The following is a 21,452-nucleotide window of genomic DNA, read 5'->3' as shown; positions in this document are numbered from 1 at the left end:
ATTTCGTTAGTCAACTTCTCAACAATTCTTCCAATGGCCTGGAATCGCAAACACGACTAGATAAAGAATATGTTATAATGTGTATATATCTATGAAGCAAGGGTCTAGGCACAGAAAGTGTACGTGGATAGTTTTTTTTTTCAGTATGGAAAGACAGAAAAGTGAACTCAGAACACACCCATACTGGACTCTATAGGGAAAAACAGAGAAGACAGAGGCTAATGTTCAACAGAGATGGATTTTGAGCGACTGACGGAGAGAAAGTTTGTTCCAAAATAATCAAAATAACAGAGATTTATAACCAAAGTGGGTCCGACATAATTAACTTTGGGTTGCGTTTTTTTTTTGTAAAACACGTTTAATTTTTTACATTTAGGAGTGCATTGCTGAATGCAGTGGCTATTTACCTCACGTGACCATCTCCAGAGTAGGGTATGTCGAGCCTGAAACAAACACATTGAAATCGACAGCAAAGATATGTCGTAAAAATCTCAAATTCCAAGAAAAATTAAGAGATACCCGCAAGGCTTAGCTAATTAGCTGTAAAACGCAGAGACGTACATAAACATAGTCAAAATATACACAGACTCTACGGTAGGGTCTATGCACAAACGCATTGACACATATGCACAATATTCACACTACATGTGTGTTTATAAGTTACCTGTATATTTACATTACGCTACACCACAAACGACTTATAACACAATGGTACTATTGGGACTTTACATGACAATAACATGTTCCCTACAAGATGGCGAGAGTTTGCTTCGTACACTGAATTTAAAGAGTGGACATTGAAATTCCAACCAAAGTAGGCTACAGGCATAAGGTGTATTGCTTACGTTTGGCCTTATTGGTAATATTTACAGGAAATGTTCTCTGTCAATTCACAGCATATAATTTTGACATGTGTAGCACTAGGCATTCCAAATACATTTAGCCTACATTTCTGTGTAAGCTTGTATATACGATAATCTGTTAATAGTCCAACGAATCTCCCACCATGCTGTGGGGTCGGATACTATAAAATGACAGACGGGCACATTTCAAGTTGTGTAAGGTCAGACAGCGGCTAGTATAATCGGTGGCTTAAAATAATGACATTTTAGAGATAATTGATGACTGTAAGGCGGATGTTGGCGACAATACTATTACAGGTCACCGCCGGACCTGACGTACCACTCTGTTACCTCGTCGAACGATGTGTTGTGAGTGACGTAATTAAACTCCGCTGGGTCGCGTCTCGCATATGTAATGAAATGCGCATAAACAATCTGCGCATGATTCTCCCTCCTGTTTGTGAGTACACCATATTGCCGAGAAAAAATAGACTCTACAGCGCGAATCCGTGTTTGATTCTCTATCAAGACAAACACTCATTGCACTAGCAATGGTGTCAGATCTAGCTGATGATTCATTCTCATAACACGTACTCAAGCCTCTGACGTTGGTGAGTATAACGGTAATTTTTTCGCGCTTTACAGTTTGTGCTACAGACTATTTACGTCAAACGAGACAATGCATGGTGGGTATATAGTATACAGTGACCTCGAATAGCGGATATCATTCTAGCGATGAATACAGACAATTTTGTCGTCAAAATCGAAGCCCTTGTTCGTCGAGAGTCACCTGAACTAGTTTATTTTTTACTCAACAGCTTGTCAACATTTGCATGACACAATTTAGAAAACAAATGATCAAATTGCACGCCATTTTGATAATAATTGTTCTATGGCATAGCAAACAAACAATTGTAAACAACACGAACACACAAACGTCCATAATCGGTTGTTAGCAAAAATATTTTGCTAATTACAAATGTGGAAATATATTAAAACCTTTCAACTTTTTGTTTTGTTTTTCGTTTTAATTTCAAGTCTTGTTCGTTCAGGCTAAAATGCTATATTAAATTATGTTGCTTCATTATTCGAGTTGCACGATCGGATAATTTTGGTCCCATTTATTTGCACACGATATTTTCTTTCTTTGAATTCTTGTGATATATTTTGGTGTTTTAAATCTATCAGGTGAGAGGTACCTTTCGGCAGCTCTGCAAAATTGATTGCTGGGACAAACTGACCAACGACCGCCCACCTCTTTCAGCTCACGTGACGTGCGTTAGTAGAAGTCACGTGACCGAGACCTTTGATAATGTCGTCAACAAACATGAACACACCACAGATGTTTGCTCTACCAAAAATGGGGTTAGTATTAGTTATGTGTATTTTAAACTAACAAAATCACATTGACAAAATGACAAAATTGAAACTATTTATCTTTATTCCAGGTTTTCATTAAAAAAAATATTTTTATATGTTTTTAAATTCTAGCCAAGTTTGAAATTGACACTTGGTTGTTTGGTTGTGTGTGTAGGTGTGTGTGTCTGTGTTTATGTCTCACCATTGTGTATAGTTTGTCTTCTCCTTTGTTGTATATTTTGATATAACTTCACACCAAATTCATTCATGAAATGAATGATTATGAATATGCTAATTAACCCACAAAATATATGAACAGGTATATGTACATTTTTCTTTATTATAATTTGTATGTATACTTACAGACAGACAGACAGACAAACAGACAGATAGATAGATAGATAGATAGATATATAGATGGATGGATGGATGAATGAATGAATGGATGGATGGATGCATTATTTAAATATGTTGACCTGATGTTGCTCTGTTAAGAGGTGAGAGCTAGTCAGAACTTTTGGAAATCCATTGACTTTTTATGAGACTAGTTTTCATTTGTGATTATAACATGATACTTGTGTGTGTGTGTGTGTGTGTGTGTGTGTGTGTATGTGTGTGTGTGTGTACATGTGTCCATCTACATAGAAAAATATAGAAATAATTCATATTTATATTATACACATTTGTATATGTTTATGCTTGCTTTTTATTAAAGAGCTAGATAATACATTATTTTGTTTTGTTTTTCTATGTTAACTAATTTAAGATAAAATACACCAATGACTAGCAAACTGTTGAATTCTAATTATAAGATATGCCAGACTTTATAGAATAATGGTTATGAAATAAAAAGCATTTTGTTTATTCAGGAATGATAAACACAGTGTTCATGTAATACATATAGAATTCTATATTATTGTTTGGTTAAGGGGCAAGATCAGTAGTTCAATGTAGGATAAAAAAAGTTCTTTTAGTTAGGCCCCAGACGCCCCCCCCCCCCTCTTAACTAAATTGACCAAAATTGAAAATTCCTCAGACAGCACAATCAATTTCAAATCAGTATTTAGTATATGCAGTGCCTTGAATACAGTATGTAGTGAGGAAAAATAGTTCTTTTGACACTTTACTTTATTTCAGTGCTATGAATATGCTATATGATTCTTCTATTTCTCAATTTGAGGACATTTTTTTAAAAATATTTATATTTAGGGATACAAATAGATCTATTAAAAGTATAATCGTTTTTTGTAGGATGAAAATTAAAAAAGTAAAAACAAAAAACATCCCAAAGTAAATTTTAGTTGTATATCCTACATTGAACTACTGATCTCATCAATTAGTCACAAGATCTGATAAAAGTTGTCTACTAAAGTCGAATATTAGTGAATATAGATATGATTTATATTGATTCACACATTGATGCCTTCCTTACTAACACATATGGTGACATGAACTATTTATTGTTTTATTAGAATAATATATTTGACATTGCACTCATCTAAATGGGTTTTTTATTTTCTTACATTTTCGAAATTTTGCTGTAACCTTGGATACAAATATTGTTTTGTGGTATTTTCACTTACACAGTGTAATGTTTGACAGAGATAACACATTACTTGGAGATTGTGATGTAAAATTTATCACATTTGCAAAGAAAATAAAAACCCAAATTAGATTAGAAGGTGTTATTTGTTGATCTGGTCCCAATGGGTGGTATTTTGCTCCACCATTGCCCTTGATTATACACTGGATTGCTGAATGAGAAAAATAAAAAAGAGTACTTTGCTATGACGTACATGTAGTAGTGTTATTGGTATGCCGTAAACCATAGTAGATATTAGTTGAGAGAGCTGCTTGAAGATTTGCTATACTTGATGTAGCCATGATAAATATATCCCATAATTGAATAGCAACGATGCGTTCATTGCGCACACACATACGAGTTTTAGCCTCTTTCTCGTATCCGTTTTCAAAATATAAGCTCAGTTTTTTTTGCAGCCATTCGTGTCTATATTGTTGAGTGATAGAGAGATTAATTGCTATGTGCACCCCTGATCACTGCGTCTACACCCGTACCCAGTGTGATTGACGCTGTCAGCAGTGTACACAACATTGAGTCTCAGTCTCAGCGTGCATAAGCTACAGATACAGTCGTTAACAATAAATTAAATCACCGACCTTCAACTAAAAATTCTTCAGCATAGGTAGAGATAATCAAGAGCTCACTGCTGTACGAAAACGTGCGTACAAGTGAACGATCCACCGTTCAAAAGTTCAAATCTTTATAGTATTACTATAGTATATATCCTGGAGTCTAGTTGTGTTTTGTAGTGGACCAAAGGTCAAAGGTCATAGGTCCATGTATCAAACCTAACCATGATTCTTTCGATACACCGTATCGATTTTAAAACTGATTATACTGTAAACCATGTACCATAGGCCAAATAAAAAATGTGTGTTTCGGATAACCCGACCGACCCTAGTTTAAACCGCCAACCCTAAACATTTGCGTATATTCAAAAGGGTAAAATGGTGTGAAGTCACATCTATTTCGGTTTTAATTTATCTTCGGTCAATATTTTGAATCCCGTTTCAGAGGTAATGTTTCGACTGTAAGGGTAAGAGTAAGATGTGTAAGGTCATAGTTCGTACAGTTCTTCTACTACATGATACAAATTACAATTGTCTTCATTTACTTCCTTTACACCTAAGGCCAAATAAAAAATGTTGTTGGTTCCGGTTACTCGACCCACCTAATTTTTCACGCCGAATCTAAACTTTTTTATACATATTCGAGAAAAAAATAAGAAAATCGCGAAAATTTTGAAGTCTCGCAAGAAATAATGGATGCGGAAACTAACATCAACTGAAAAAGACAATATAAAACTGTTCTTCCAATCTGTAATGGCAGTATATCTGATGAGAAGAAACCAATAACACAGAGACCATATGGACAACAATGGAAAACATAACTACCTGAACTAGACACTCATATTTGAAAAAAAAAATTAAAAATCAAATAAAAAATCTACCTACCCCACCTATTTTGGAATTGAATGTAATCGGAACCACACAATTTTATTCACGCCTAATCAAACTATCACAGAAGTATATATTGTGACCAACAAGCATGTTGTCATAGAAACAATTTTACACAAAAGAAATGAATTAGTAAATATAAATAAATAAGTATAATAATGTTTTAATTAAATAATAAATATAAATTTAATTAAATAATAAATATAGTCACTTTTAATTAAATAATAAATATAATAAATAAATAAATAAATGAAAAAATACAAATATAGTAAATGTATTTGCCAAGTCTGTGTAATCCCTTATATGCTTGTAACATCAAATACAGTGAGATTACTAGTAAATGCCATATGGCATATACGTGTATGTGTCCTCAGAGTCACGATGTGCGTCATAACCTCATTAATATTCATGAGGATGACGTGACATAAATCTGATGTCTATGTCATCGGTAACATGCATTATGCACGTGATCTCAGTGTAGCAGGCGATGATAGAAAAGCGATGATTTTTTAGATGAGCGATTTGACTATACTAAGTCGTTGATAGGATTCAGCTTTACGCTGCCGCTGTTCATATATTGAACGAAATTACTTGATTCGATTATCTCGTCTGAATGACCGTGTTTCTTTCCAAGTCTAGATATTTTTTCCCACTACCGTCAAAATCTTATGATTTTAGTAAGTTCCCAAAGATTTAGGGTACGAGATTTAGGTTTATAATATCTAAGCCTGGTACGATGTGTTTATATACAGAAAGGGTTTTAGCCATTCGGTTTTGTTTTCCAGCAAATATTAAAACGAAAATAAGTCTTTTAGCGAAAGTTTCTAGTCTGCTTCTTATTGTCCGTGGTTTACAGTATTTCACCAGATAACAGACCACATTTACATAGACATACGCGTCCACATGTATGCAAGTAAAATATCTATATCGAACAGGAATACAGGACGTAAAAATAAAATGCGTTGTTTGACGCAGACCATCAGGGAAAAGTAGAAGTGTACTGGCCATGTCCGTCCCTGGGGCTGAAAATATGTTAGGTGTAAACACCAACAAAGGATGCGTTCTCACTCTACTCTTTGAGTCGGTTGTGTGATTTAAAAACGTACGTCGTTATAATGTTGAATTGAACCGAACTTCTAACGGTAAAAGGTCGTTGGTCAAAAAAGTTAAACTTTATTCCACCATAAATCAACATAAATACATCATGAATAAGGCCTGACCTTTCCGCCGTACAACCTTGGTCCGCAAAACCGGTATCTGAGCCGTCACGGTAAAGATTAATACAATCGGTGAAATTAAGAAAAATTAAAATTATATTTTTAAGAATAATAGCATATTATGTCAACTGTCGACATACACACACTAGCTCTCACTAGCTCACACAACGAAATGGGGGGGGGGGGGCATATTGAGGTTATTGCCTGGAAATGTGCGTTCTCATGATAACACTATTTCACGTACGTTGACATCGCGACATTGCGATGCGTCTATGGACCCAAAGTCGTAAATGAGACAGTTATAGAGATGGTAAGACAAGGTTGATACATAGTTTATGGGCATATAGGTTAGATCATCATCACCACCACCACCACCACCGTCATCATCACCACTACCATCACACCACCACCACCATCATTATCATCATCATAGTCATCCACGGGTCATCATACCATACGAGGGGTCATAGCACTGTTCAAGGTATCTTTATTGTGTGTGGCGTACGGTCGGTCGAGTTAATCTACTCCGGTCTGTAAATCTCCCAAATCTAAACAATCTAATTTGAGTAATTCATGGAGTAAATATGCCAACACCGTCGAATGCAAATTCCTTTAAGGAAAATCATGTCTTTTAACCAATTACTTCTGCCGATAGTCATCTTATAAACAGGAAGAGACAGAGAAATGCGTGTTGCCTGACCCTATCGTGCGCATGCGTACATTATAATTATGGGCTCGCAGTAATAATGAGGTGTTTTCGCCATTGATCGTCAAATCATATTATTCCCGCCGAAACTAATTGTGGATTGTTCTTCTTGGAGTGACAATTGTTATGTAAAACTGGCTGTGGCATTAAATCTATGGTGAAAACATTACGAAGTAAGTGATAAAATATTCGGATTATAATCGGGTGATCATGTAGCATTGAAAATAATACGTGATATATCGATCGAGTAAGCCTCGCTCCATAATGCAATGGCGACTCCATCTCAAGCGCATTTTCCAGGGTAACATAAGAACTGATCACGCATTTGTCACTGTTTTAGCATACTGCGTTGCTTTACAATAATTATGAGTATTTTCCTCAGTACAACATTAGTTTTGACTTCGTCTTTTCCTCGAGTATGTTAATTCGCTGCGTACACGTAAATCGAGATTTTATTGAAACCCAAGTCGTTCGAGTATGGAATTCATGTATAGTGTGGCATTGGCGCCATTTTGACAAGCAAGCATCAACGTACATCTGAATGAACTCAACACAAAATGAGGACGAGAAGGTCAATAAATGATTATGTACATACGTATATATGGATTATGTCGTTGCCGGATGTTGATGTGCAGTGTGGAATATGCCCCAATCGAGATGATAACGTAACAAAGTACTCTCGGTAACTACTCTGATTGGGATAAACAGATTTTAAAATAAACTGTTGGCTGGTACCATTGGTTTATTGCGATCGGGATAAACGGATACAATTATTTCAGATAATACGTTCTTCAAATTCGTGTACTGAAATGTTGCCCTGGACAACTAACGTATGTCTGACCCCTGGTTTTTTTTTGTATTTTTTAAAGAGTAAAAAGCATACATACTAGTTTTCACATGCGCCAAGTCGTTGTTACTTGAGCCAGAGAGTTCATAGGTCATTTAGCCTGATCGCTGACAGAAATTAATCCAGATCAAGATAATTAATGATACACATCCAGGTTGACTTTGAATATCACGGACAGAAATGTACGTTCTGAAATGTATCTGTTTGTCTGTCTGTCTGTCTGTCTGTCTCCTCTCTCCGTGTATACCTGTCTCTATGCCTCTGTCTGTATGTCTTTCTTTCTTTATCTCTCCCAATCTCCCTCACTTGCTGTTTCTCCCCCTCTGCCCCTTCTCTCTCTCTCGCTCTCTCTCTCTCTCTCTCTCTCTCTCTCTCTCTCTCTCTCTCTCTCTCTCTCTCTCTCTCTCTTTCTCTCTCTCTCTCTCTCTTTCTTTCTCTCCCTCCCTCTCTCTCTTTCTCCCCCTCTCTTTCTGTCTCTCTCTCCCTCTCTCATTCTCTCTCTCCCTCTCTTTCTTTCTCTCTCTCTCGCTCTCTCTCCCTCTCGCTCTCTTTCTCTCCCTCTCCCCCCTCTCCCTCCTCTCTCTCACTCTCTCTCTCTCGCACTCTGTCTGTGTCTCACGTTTTCTCTTTCTCTTTCTTTCTCTCCCTCTCTCATTCTCTCTCCCTCTCGCTCTTTCTCTCCCTCTCCCTCTCCCCCCCTCTCTCTCTCTCTCCCTTTCTCTCTTTCTTTCTCTCTCTCTCTCTCTCTCTCTCTCTTTCTCCCCCTCTCTTTCTGTCTCTCTCTCCCTCTCTCATTCTCTCTCTCTCTCCCTCTCTTTCTTTCTCTCTCTCTCTCGCTCTCTCTCCCTCTCGCTCTCTTTCTCTTTCTCTCCCTCTCCCTCCTCTCTCTCTCACTCTCTCTCGCACTCTGTCTCACGTTTTCTTTCTCTCTCTCTCTTTCTCCCCTCTCTTTCTTTCTATCTCTCCCTCTCTCATTCTCTCTCCCTCTCTTTCTTTCTCTCTCTCGCTCTCTCCCTCTCGCTCTTTCTCTCCCTCTCCCCCTCTCCCTCCTCCCCCCTCTCTCTCTCTCTCTCTCTCTCTCTCTCTCTCTCTCTCTCTCTCTCTCTCTCTCTCTCTCTCTCTCGCTCTCGCTCTCTCTCTCGCACTCTCTATCTGTGTCTTTCACGTTTTCTCTTTCTGTCGCTTACTCCCTGTCCTGTTCTCATTTTCTCGGGCGTTCTCACTCTCAGTATATATGTGTGTCTGTACATGTATGTCTCCTTCCACGATTTCTCTCCCCGCGTTCCCTCTTCCTCTCTCTCGCCTTCCGTGTCTCGCGATCTCTTTAACGTCCTACACATCTGTTAGGCATAACAATAATGTCACAGTGTTTGAATCAAACTACTAAACATCTGTACAGTAATGGCGCATGCGCATTATCATGACAAGTCGGTTGCTTAGCGACCATGGGCCAGCAGTGCCATCACATACGGTGTAGATGCATATTTCGCTATCAAGAGTACGGTGTTCTAAGGTGTTGTTATTGGAGTGCTGGGGACGTAGTGAAATGACGGTTTATTGAAACTGACACTGACATGGTCATCAGTACTATTCAAGAAAGCGTGCTTCGAATATTGAAAAAAAGAATAATCACTCCATACATATTATTACCAAATGACATTTTACTTCTATACGCATAGCATTCATTTTAACATCGAAGTCGATCTTCCCATTTATTCACGTTCTTTTATCTTTCAGTGAGATTTTTTATCTTTTTATCGGAAAACGAGGGTGTGGGAGCTCGGGGGGGGGGGGGTGTGTGTGTGTAAAGATAGTATGTACAAATACGTGTGACATAGCACTCCATGATATGCCCCAACTTACAATACCAATCACTTGCTCTCACTTGCATTTGTGTAGTCTTAATTTAGAAACTCTACTTTGACATTAAATGGGATTTTAATATTTAGCCAAGTTTGCAGACCACTTTAACACTTTAATTAAACTTTGATGGTCTATGTGTAAAAAAATATGTATATTTGTATACATCCATTCTCGCAAGCCGGAGCACATTTTCCACTGACACTACACGGGGGGGGGGGGGGGGTAAGGGACGATCGCATAATGTCGCACAAGCTCGCACATCGTTCATTTAGGTCAAAACCCCTCCCCCTCCCCTTGCTCCTAAACGAACATTCACAAGTGTGATATCAAACATTTATATATGATGTAAACCATGATGAAAACTGTAGTGGTCACACCACTACGATCGATGTAATGTATTGAAAAACACGATTGTAATCACATTAAAATACTACCAGAAATCCAGCGAAGTGCGAAAATGAAGTTCAGCAATCGCATTGACGAACGAAATTCGCTTTAATATTGAGCTTGTGTGACATTGTGCGATTGTCCCTAAAGAGGTTAGTGTTGCCGTAAAGAGGCTAGTGCTGACGTAAAGAGGCTAGTGATTTACGACGATATGTGATGTATCCTGCCTTATTGGAAGTCGCATTTTCTACGCTATGTCCTTTCTAGTCGACCTTTAGGCCTGTAAGTCCAAAACTCTGTTCGTGACAAAATATCTATACTTGGGGTTGATATTTGAAATCAAATACTATCACGCGTATAACACTGACAGGTTAGGTGGTAGTACTCTGGAGGCAGTGTGACATTGCTAGTGATGTGCTTCCAATAATCGATCAACAAATCGAACACTATAGAAAATAATTTTATCAGTGGTGGACAATTAAAACTACCTAAACGTCTTCTTCGTACCAAATTAACAAATTCACTCCGACACACGTGACCGCAACACAGCAGAATACAGAACACAATCAAATACATATACTTAATACACGGTATTCGAGTCTGTACTAATAAGTTGTGAAAGAGTTGGCTAGAAATGTTGTCTTGTATGGAGTGTATTATGTTGTGTGCTACGGCGAAGTGTGGAATTTATATATGTGAGATCAAAGGTTAAGATTTGCCGACACCTTCAGAATTAGTGGTAATATTTTCTTCCACTGGTAAAATGATGTTGCTCTCACAAGCATTTCTAAATATTGGTCTGAATAGAGTGGCGGTAAAGATTGAGTTGTCAGTAGTTTTTACATTTTCTGGATGTTAGGGTTCTTGTTTTGGGGGGTTTGTTTGTTTGTTTTGTTTGTTTGTTTAAACAATTTTTGGCTGTACATGCGTAAAATGGTGATTGTAATCACCACTCTACCAGCGTAAATGTACTTTGTGTACTAACCTGGGTGGCGTGACCGAATTCACACGAGAATTGGAGCGCGATATCGCGATGACTAGGTCAAAGGGCAAGGAATATGTGTCAAATCAAACCGTTCGTTCTTTATTGACATTCGTGCTAGCACAATAAATGTTTTCGGTTTACATGTTAAGTTACTTGTGAAAATAAAAAAAAAGTGTTGAAAACCAAATTTCTAGATCTTGTTTTTGATTTTGGATTCGACGGACACTTTATATGGTCATGTATATAAATTTTGTTTGTTTGTTTTTCTTCATCTCCAGGTCTTCGTCAAAGTCAGCGGTACAATACCAGATATGCAAGAAATTATTATGGACGAAGGACGGGAAAACGGAAAGTGCTTATGTGCCAGCTTCTGCGAATGAAATGAAAACCGCGGCAGGTAAAAGTAGTGTCTTTTCTGCAATCAATATCAACTCAGGACAGCGAGTTTCGGTGACGATCCCAACCACAGCCGCCGTAACGACAACAACTAATAAAACACTAAATACCAACCCAACACCGGCATTGACAAAGAAAGTTATCTCCATTTCTGATGTTATGAAAGATTCTCGCTTATTGACGAAAACAGTCGCTTCTCCGAAAGTGTCCAATCCTACGACCATAGTTCCCCCGAGTTCGCAGCCTCCTTCGTCGCCATTTTCTTTGACTCTCTCACCTCAAGTTGCTAACCAATACGCTAAAATGATAGACTCGTCAAAATTTCAAATCATAAAAGTTGGACAAGATAAAATGCAACCTATGACGGTTAAAAATCAGCTGTTGCAAAACAAACCACTTCAACCTACTCAGCTTGGTACACCAATAACGCTGAAAACAACGCCGTCAACGAACATGACACAGCAACCACAAACGTTCGTCTTGAGTGGACTGCCAACCACGAAAAACGTACCATCAACCAGTATCAATTCGTCCGCGCCGACACAACCCATTGTGTTAACTATTACGCCATCCGTTGCAACAACAACCGTCAGTGCATCAGTTACTAGTACCCCCTCTACACAAACGAGCTGCAGCACCACCACAACAACAAGTCAACCAATACAGTTTCTCGTGAATCCTGCCAACCTTCCCCAAAACATTACAATCACATTACCTACATCATCCCTGATTAAGTCTGACCAATCTAAACTTCCACAAAAGGTAATGATTCCAATACAAAGTATCGTCGCAGCTCAAAATGCCAACAGCACTGCGAAAATATCTGCAGTGGTGCCAGTACAACGAACAACTAACTCTACAAAGGATCAACAAACTTACTTAAAAATGCTTACCCCTCCTACAACCCCAGATTTGAACTTAAAACAGACTCCTTTGGTGACTAAGACATTCACACCAACAACAGTCAAAGCCTCCGATTTACCATCCATGTGTGTTTCGAAACAAATCATTGTTAGTGCGCCCTCCAGTGTTATTGCAAACAAGAACTTATCCACACATTATGCTAAAGCACAACCAGTTCCAGTTTCAATAAGCGCTGTTCAAAGTAATATTCCTGTGCAAGTTGGCGGTCAGACAACAACAACAACGCCATCGTCAAATATCAGTGGAAATGGCGAAAGTGTTGGTATTTCCGATAAAACAGCATATGCGCAGACGTCACTAACAAGTAACAACACTGAGAGTACAAACGTTCGAAATGAGATAGAGACATCATTTCAGCCCGACGTTGTACAGAATGAGGAAACACCAATGTTTCAAATCGGTTCTGTCTATACACTTTCAGAAAACTCAGCAAAGGAATTATTTCCGGAGACAGAAAAGGTTGCAGAGACAGTGCATGTGAAGACAGAACCGCCGTCTTTCTACCCGGGAGAAGACAGCAATATAAACACTGCTGTCTCCCTACCGGAAGAGCCGAAAGTTCGAATAAAAACAGAACCTCCCGATACAGGCTATGAAAAGGCTCTACTAGGAACAAACATCAAGGTTGTTGAAAAAGCATCTACTCAAAGTTCAACTCCATTGTCTATTACGAAAACAACAAGTGAGATCGTCAATAAGTGTGCACAAACCATTGCCCAAGAAGAGCTATCCGTGCCGACGTCATCACAAGTTTTGCCTACGTCGCTAGAACCTCCATCTACGTCATCAGATATACATACTAGTCCAAATCAAAGCAAGAAGTACGTGATAGTGAACAAGAACACGACACCTGTAATTCCTGCATCAGCACGGGCTATAACGATACAGAATACCAGTCCACCGGCAAGTATGCTCTTAACACCAACTTCTTCTGAAAGCAAACCGGGGGAACCAATGAAATGGACTGTTGTAGCGCCACCAGAACCTAAACCTGCTACAGTAGTTTCTGCAACAACGAAACCATCTTTATCCGCTGAAAGAACGATAGTTGTACACCCCCCTGGAACAGCAATGAAAGCCACAAAAAGGGGCGTTTCGACATACATTGTTAAAAATCCAACTGGGAAAACAACGGTGCTTCAAATAAAATCGGCCGCGGCAAAGCTTAGTGAGATGGCCCAAGTAGCCAGTACAGATTCGGTTCAACATAAAGTAATTCTTAAAGGTTCAACACAAGTTCAAGGAGGTTTTGTCAAGTTATGTCCGCCGATGTCAAGTGTAAAAGACACTGTTGCCAAGGCAACCGAACGAACACTTCAAACTGTTAACGTAAAGAAAGAAAAGGAAGAGTCACCGAGAAATCTTCCAAATATGACACCAGTGGTCCAAGTTCAAAAAATAAACGATAAACTTCTTATGACCTTGACAACCACAGATACAAACAAAACCACTACAACAGAAACTACCACATCGCCAATCACAAGTACGACTACGTCACTGGGAACTACGACTACGTCACTGGAAACTACGACAACGTCACTGGGAACTACGACAACGTCACTGGGAACTACGACAACGTCACTGGGAACGACGACTACGTCACTGGGAACTACGACTACGTCACTGGGAACTACGTCAACGTCAAAGAGTAAGCCTACTTTACATACCAACAAAATGATGACGCGTAAACGTAAACAAGATCTCAGTGAATTGATAAAGAGTGACGAAGCCCTAGGGGAATCGGAAAGTCGGCCGACTAATGACAAAGCGAAAAAGGAAAGTGTTCAAGATGAACGTATCAGAAAATTAAAAGAGTTGTTGAAGAAAAAAGAGGCAGCTCTTGAAATGGTGAGGAAGAAGATCAAATTAAACCCATCCTTGGATTCAGACGACGAATAAAAACAACGACACAGTTATCGGTAAGATATGAATACACCAATTCACTAGAATGTTGTCAGCTCATTTGTGTAAACATTCAAAGTTAATAAGTTTAACTTCATGTGGCACCAAGACTGAAGAATATTAATATCACACATCTCGCCAATATCATCACGGCTTCGTCATTGATGGTAGAACGTGACTAACTGGGCTTCGAGAATTTTGGTTAATTGTCTGACTTCTGAAAACACTGGCGAAGCTGGGTGGATATCTGGCGAATGCTTTCCTATAGAATTTCTTAATACTGAATGAAGTTATCGTCAACTTACTCACGTAATACTGAATTTCTCAAAGAGTGAATGGAAACAGAGTTATGTAAAATGAAAAAAATATGGAGCAAACGAAAAATCATTTTTATAAGCCAGGTGTGCTTTCCACATAAGGATATCTCAGTCTGAGAAAGTTAGGTATATCTCTGTATATCCCATGGAGACAGGGTACACACCAGAAGTGTTTTCTTGCTGGCATACTTGATCTGAATATATCATTATACCATGACAAGCCAAGTTATTGTCTTTGAACAGAAATAAATACCCTGACCATGTCACTCTACGTCACAACAACCCGTGTCTACATAACTGATTCTGCGATGATCGAAACGTGACTTAAAACGTTCCAAATCACCAATATTTTCCCACAAATTATGTTAAAGAGGTATATTTACGAAGTCGATAAGGAGTATTGACAAGGCCCCTTAGGTCACTCTTATTTTCCTTGGCTGAAAGAAGTCTATTAGAAAAAATATTGGACAATAATGGTTAATTGCTGTAGTTTCGCATTAGTTCTACTACAGATTGCAATGCAATAAAAACACGTAGTTACACAGCACTGCAAAATGAATACTAGTAACCCACCCCGCTCGATGTATTTGTCGCCTGAGGGCGTACTTACCGTTCCCGGCTCTACAGGCGACCCTAGTGTAAAGTAAAGTGCTGCGGTAGTTTGGAAGATTATTAGATATGACTTTTTATGTCACTTAATTGAAGTCTATGCACTCTTTAATTTGGTAGTACACTTTGCAGCAGATTCTTTTAAGTAAATATTTTATTTAATGATCATATTCCCTTGTTACTTACACAGATATGCTGCAACGACTATTCCAATGGATGGGGAGTCTCTGCATGGTACAGATATAGAAAATACCGCCTGCAATCCAGGGTCGTTATATTCATGTGGTATACATTATTCTTGTATATCACGTACTACTCTACGTAAGTTAAGGTCGTCAGTTCAGTAGCCGGCCGAGCTCTCACCACCAATGTGACACTTGCATATATACGTTCATTGGCAGAGACAATTGTGGGGTACCTTGTGTGTGAGAGGTAAACAGACCCAGTCAGCGATACACTGAAAGACAGGTTCTGATTCGCCAGTGAACCAACAAAGACTGGTTCTGATTCGCCAGTGAACAAACAAAGACAGGTTCTGATTCGCCAGTGAACTGACGACAAAGACTGGTTCTGATTCGCCAGTTAACCAACAAAGACTAGTTCTGATTCGCCAGTGAACCAACAAAGACTGGGTCTGATTCGCCAGTTGTAAAAGTGATTGACAAGTGTATCTTAGCACTTCAATAGTTGAGTTGGTGTGGTAGTTTGTAGGTGTTATGTTCTTTATTCTGTTGATCTGTTGACTTTGAGTCATTTTGGAGCTCTTTCGTACCCTGTAACCGTAATCCTCAACCATCATGTAGCCTGACCCTTGAACCCACAGATTGACACTTGCAATTCATTCTCCAAATGTGTGAATGTTTTGTTTCTGTACTTTTGGCGCCAAACTTATATATTTTCGTCGCTAAAATTATTTATGATTTTACCGCGCCAAAATTGTGCCCGTCTGAAATTGGCGACATTATAATGTATGAGTGATTAACGTGTTGCCGCCTTACACCCGAGTCCAATAACAAATGTGAGCTTACATTCCTACGAGATAATATTTTAAAGTGGCCATATGGATGAGAATTTGGTATTTATTTTGAATTTTTATTTTATAAAACAGCTTCACCATGTTTTTCTGCTTGAAAAAATAATGTGAAATAACATATACCAAGTCTATGATTGCAACTCAATAAACTGCAAAACATTAAACAATGTGTAAAATGTTTGTTATTGTACGTACAATAACAAACTTTTTACACTTTTTCCATCTTTTTGCAATGTATTGAGTTATGAACATGGACTTGGTATATGCTATTTCGCATTATTTTTTCAAGTATACAAACATAGTGAAGCTGTTTTATCAAATAAAAATCCAAAATAAATACCAAATTCTCATCCATATGGCCACTTTAACGTTGATCAGATACAGATGTGTTTATGATTGATTGATTGATTGATTGATTGATTGATTGATTGATTGATTGATTGATTAATTAGTTGATTCATTCATTGGTTAGTTTGTTGGTTCACCGATTGACTGATTAGATCATAAGTAATTTCCCGCCCAAAGTAGATGAAGAATTTGCTTATTTATGGAAATATATTGCACACCTAAACGTAATTTTAAATTCAAAACGAAAGATGTAATGTTATTAATTATTTATGTAAGATTTTAACTCCACAATAATCAAATATAAATTCTGTAAATACCAAGACTCGTCCACAACGAAAATGTTTAGCAGGGAAAGAGTTTACAAGATGGTGCATTCTCTCTTCGAAATTCTAAACGTAAAACTTGTATATATACACTGCATATACTGTAAACAAATAAAGACTGTATATGTATCAGTACGGTGTTGTCTACACAACTCTGGGTAGGACAACGGAATAACTGAACGAACAAGTTTCCAATCTGTTAATATAATTTGTATCGTTCTTGGGACTCGACTGTTTCATTGATTTTTGCAATGGTTTATTTAAAAAAATAAACTGAATGGTTATTCTGTTTGAGCATATTGTTACAAGTTCGGTTTTTTTTTGTTAATTGGCTATTCAGAGGTGGTCTATATTTGGCTAAAGTTGCCCCAGTGTATGATTGACAAGCGTTCACCAGTGTCAATTGAATGAGACTTTGGGTCCACCCAGCGATCTTTGTGAAATATGATGAAATATCACATTTTTGTTGTGGAATTGTAGAAATATTACCTGTTGTCCAGGTAGTCTACAGAGAACCCTTTGGTAAACTATAGGGAACTTGCAATCCAGACTGAGCATGCGCAGACGCAAAGGACTATGGGATTATCTGTGGTTATCGTAATAACTTATCTTGAGCTACCGATAAAATAAACCTCCAACACTGGTCAGGGTAAATATGAATTGATTATTGGTGGTTACAAACAATGTAACAATATTGTTTACAATACTAATTGATAAGTATTTATTATCATATTTCCCATGATGCAACATTCAACATGGCGGGTTTGCAAGTTCTCTATTACATAGATTAAAAGCGTACATACCAGACGTTGAGGTCAATACGTTTGCAAACCCATTTCGTCTGGGACTAAAAAGGTCTCGATTACAATTATTCATAAGATGGAATTACTCTGTGTTCAAACTGTGAGACGCCTTAGTGACGCTGATAGACAGACATATTGAGCAACAGGAAAACTTACAATTACTATATCAAAGATAACTTTTTATTGATCATTTATTCATACAGCTACTTGTATTTTTGATTTTTCGTGTTCATTTGTGAATGTTTTATTCAACGTCAACTTGACTATGTAGCTCGAGTCTTATAGATTTTTGACTTGAGTAGAAATTTTCATTTGAAATTGAAAGTATGAACCCAGGGTCCATTAACATTTATTCTCGCTACCCAAGTGTTGTCGAATACCACAAAATTATAATTTTTTGCCATTGTGTGAACGCTCTGAAGTGATCTCAATTTTGGCGCGAAATACATGTCGGCTGTTAATCGTTGTCCACTCTCCCAGTGTGAGTGACGTCAGTTGTAAGTCCAAGATGGCCGCCGCTGTATGTAGAATACTAGTAACCCGTGTACACGTATCAAAATGTACAGAAAATGTATCTTTTTGTAAATAGTTTACTTTTACCTGTTAAATATTATGTATTTGCCTTTTTTTTTCATTTAGATCTTTATATAGTTCACATTAAAAGATATGTAATTTAACCAGAAAAGCATTTTCTTATAGTTTATCGTCTGTAAACCTCGGAATACAGTAAAATATAAACTTGTCAATTTTTATGAAAAATACAGTTGTAACATATTTTGTGCTTTGTTATTTGAATGTGAGGTTATTCCTGTGTTTTACCTTCTTTTTCCCCATAAAATTGAATTATATGTCTAATATGCGTGGGGGGAATGGGTGATGTCATATTATCTTATGTCATCCCAAAAAGTAGCGTTTTTGCGTGCTATATTTCAGTCACATTATTGATACCATTCTCAGTCCATACGGCGTTTGTACTTAAATAGGGAGATGTCTGTTCTCATCTTTGAACAAGAGTGGGCGCCAGAACAGGCAAATTACAAAATACATCCCAGTTCGCTTTCTCGTTTTGGCCAGAGTGGTGATTTCAAAAGTCCACCTCTCCATGGTTCGATTAGTCATTGTTGTCACGGTACACAGATGAACCAAGGAATCATTGCACGAAGTCAAAGGGTCTTAGCATGGGCACATAACTTGTATGGGTTCAACACTAATTAATTCACACAGTGGAAGTAGACTTTACGTCATCGATTTTCTTGAGGCGATAAACGTTATGTTGTTGACTGGTTTAACGATACAATGAAACTCTCACTTCTTCTCAACATTCTCCTGTTTTTATCGGTTGTAAATTCAGCTGACGTTTAGCGCCCCCTGTCGATGATACCTGGCAATGAATATAGAAGATAGGTGTACATTTCTTGGCCCTAGGGTGTGTGAGGTACTGCTTCATAAATACTTATACTGATATTCAATACATAATACTTTACAAGAGAAAGATTTGCAACAGGGCACTATAAAGTAAATTGCAAAAATTTATTTACAACTACAGTAGTATAAATTGCAAAAATATTACTGTTAAAAGTACAGGGTAAACCCTTCCACTTAGAAAGGCGCCCTTTCCACGATGGTCGAATATGGCTAGTAGTGTGGCCGGCTTGAAATCTGTCACGGTCGGTCACAACGTTGCAGGTTCGAGCCTCGTCGCTGACGTTAGTTTCTGAATGAATAAAAATCCTTGATCAAGATTTGAACCACGAATATTCCCACTGAACTCAACTGTATTGTTGGGAACCTGTTAGGATAGAGATTGCTATGTGAATGCTTTAATCATATGTATAGTACATAGGCTGCAATAGATTGTATGCGAAAGTTGAGAAAGTATAAATGAACACTGTGCCTCTATAGGTCCATGCTGGGGGGTAATAACTGGACGTCAGCAACAGGAACTCTGAATCCAGAGGACATGCGCATTAGACATACACTATTTTACTTATAAATACACAGGCTGATCAACGTTTCACCTTAATTCAAACAAGTTCCGTGTACTACTTTTTCGCCTGTTGAAAGTTGCTGCACAAAATTCAAGTTTATCTGTAGCAATACACCTCAACTGAATTCAATTTATTGATTAGGGAAAGTATGTTACTGAATGATCACGGTAGTATGAATTACATCGTCCAACAATTTTCTAAAATCATCATCAACAACAACAACAACAACAACAACAATATCAATATCAATAACAACAAATTCAATATGGTGGTTGACATACATGTACTTGCCTAATGTAGACACGAAGATGAAATGTTGATGCAAATACTTTAGCAGTTACTGTAAGGGAGATTTGATTTGCATTGTCACGGGCCCTCTACGGTGGTGGTGGTGGTGGTGGTGGTGGGGGGCAGTCTATGGCGTTGTTTTATCTCTTCTAGAAAAGTGTGACGCATATCTTTGTTAGTCATACGGCACGCAAACATGTGATACTGCTAATTAGCCAGAGTATCAACTTAGCCATCAATTACGTCACCATAATTTGCATATAAATCTCAAAATCCGCTTTTTGCTGAACCATTGCGTAAGAATGGGAAGAACATTAAAACATGTTATATTTCAAAACATATTAAAAATACAAGTTCTTTCACAGGTGAGTAATTTGGTCACAGTGAACTTTATATACATTTGTAAGGAATTCATATGGCATATATTGTATGCAAACTTGATAACGTAGAATAGGTGACTATTCGAATTCGCTATATATGTTGCTATTAAAGTGGACATCATTATTAAAGTCTTTTACTTTGACCCAGTCATAGACAGATTTGCAGTTGAGATATAGTCTAACGGCGCTAAGTGTAGGTGGGTGTAATTAAGGAAACTCATTTCCAGTTGTGACAATTAATTTTTGCAAGTATGCGCATGCGCCTGGGACGCATTATCTGTACTGACATAAATATCCATACGTACGTGGACAAAATTAAGAATGTATCAAAATGAACGTGTCTAAGGACATGTGTACATCGGATGTAGATTTTCTTTTTTTGCAGGGGGAGGGGGGGGGGTTAAGGGGTGTTTTTTAGAGTAAATCGATCAAGACTACTTGCTTATCACTAATATCTGTCTAAAGACGATTGAAGTCTGGGGGCAGTATCTTGTTTTCTTGATTGACTGTTGTGTTGTTTATCGAAGTTGTTGTTTAATATCTTGTAGGAACGTGTCTGCGAGTAGATGGTGAATAGATATTATGAAACTAAAAATATGTCGTTATTGACAAAGCACTTGAAAAGTGGTGATTATTGTCTTAATAATCCAACCACAAGATGACAAACACTACAGAACGAACCAATTACGGTTAACATAACTGGTCGTTGAAAAACTAAACGATTATGTATCTTCAGTCTGTTGTTTTTGTGTTTGTTTGTTTGGCGATTGTGATTGTCCACCTTGACCTTTGACATCTAGTCACCGGATGACTGTATAATCACATGAACATTTCGTGATAGTCTGGAGGTATAGTTGTTGGGGTAATTTCCTAAATTGTGCAAAATGTACCCTTAT

The 21,452-nt window shown here is 37.8% G+C and overlaps 1 protein-coding gene across 2 annotated transcripts; it reads left to right on the top strand.

The window, feature by feature from the left end:
- Positions 1–1,319: 1,319 nt before the first annotated feature.
- LOC144452802 (uncharacterized) lies at positions 1,320–16,548 on the top strand. 2 transcript variants are annotated; one of them, XM_078143959.1, is made up of 4 exons: positions 1,320–1,453; positions 2,031–2,207; positions 11,524–14,484; positions 15,584–16,548. In XM_078143959.1, the coding sequence occupies exons 2-3, from the start codon at positions 2,155–2,157 to the stop codon at positions 14,462–14,464; spliced, it is 2,994 nt and encodes a 997-aa protein (XP_078000085.1). In that variant the 5' UTR covers positions 1,320–1,453; positions 2,031–2,154; the 3' UTR covers positions 14,465–14,484; positions 15,584–16,548. The 2 variants fall into 2 exon arrangements, with proteins under 2 accessions (XP_078000085.1, XP_078000086.1); XM_078143960.1 differs by lacking the exons at positions 1,320–1,453; positions 2,031–2,207 and adding an exon at positions 7,197–7,336.
- The last annotated feature ends 4,904 nt before the right edge of the window (positions 16,549–21,452 follow it).

Source organism: Glandiceps talaboti, chromosome 23 (genome assembly GCF_964340395.1).
Source record: "Glandiceps talaboti chromosome 23, keGlaTala1.1, whole genome shotgun sequence".
In the NCBI taxonomy this organism is placed as follows: Eukaryota; Metazoa; Hemichordata; class Enteropneusta; family Spengelidae; genus Glandiceps; species Glandiceps talaboti.
This window is presented reverse-complemented; position numbering and strand designations above follow the sequence as displayed.

Coding starts and splice junctions, on each gene's coding strand:
- LOC144452802 (XM_078143959.1), top strand. CDS start 2,155: ATGTCGTCAACAAACATGAACACACCACAGATGTTTGCTCTACCAAAA. Junction 2,208..11,523: donor TTTGCTCTACCAAAAATGGG/GTTAGTATTAGT, acceptor CTTCATCTCCAG/GTCTTCGTCAAAGTCAGCGG.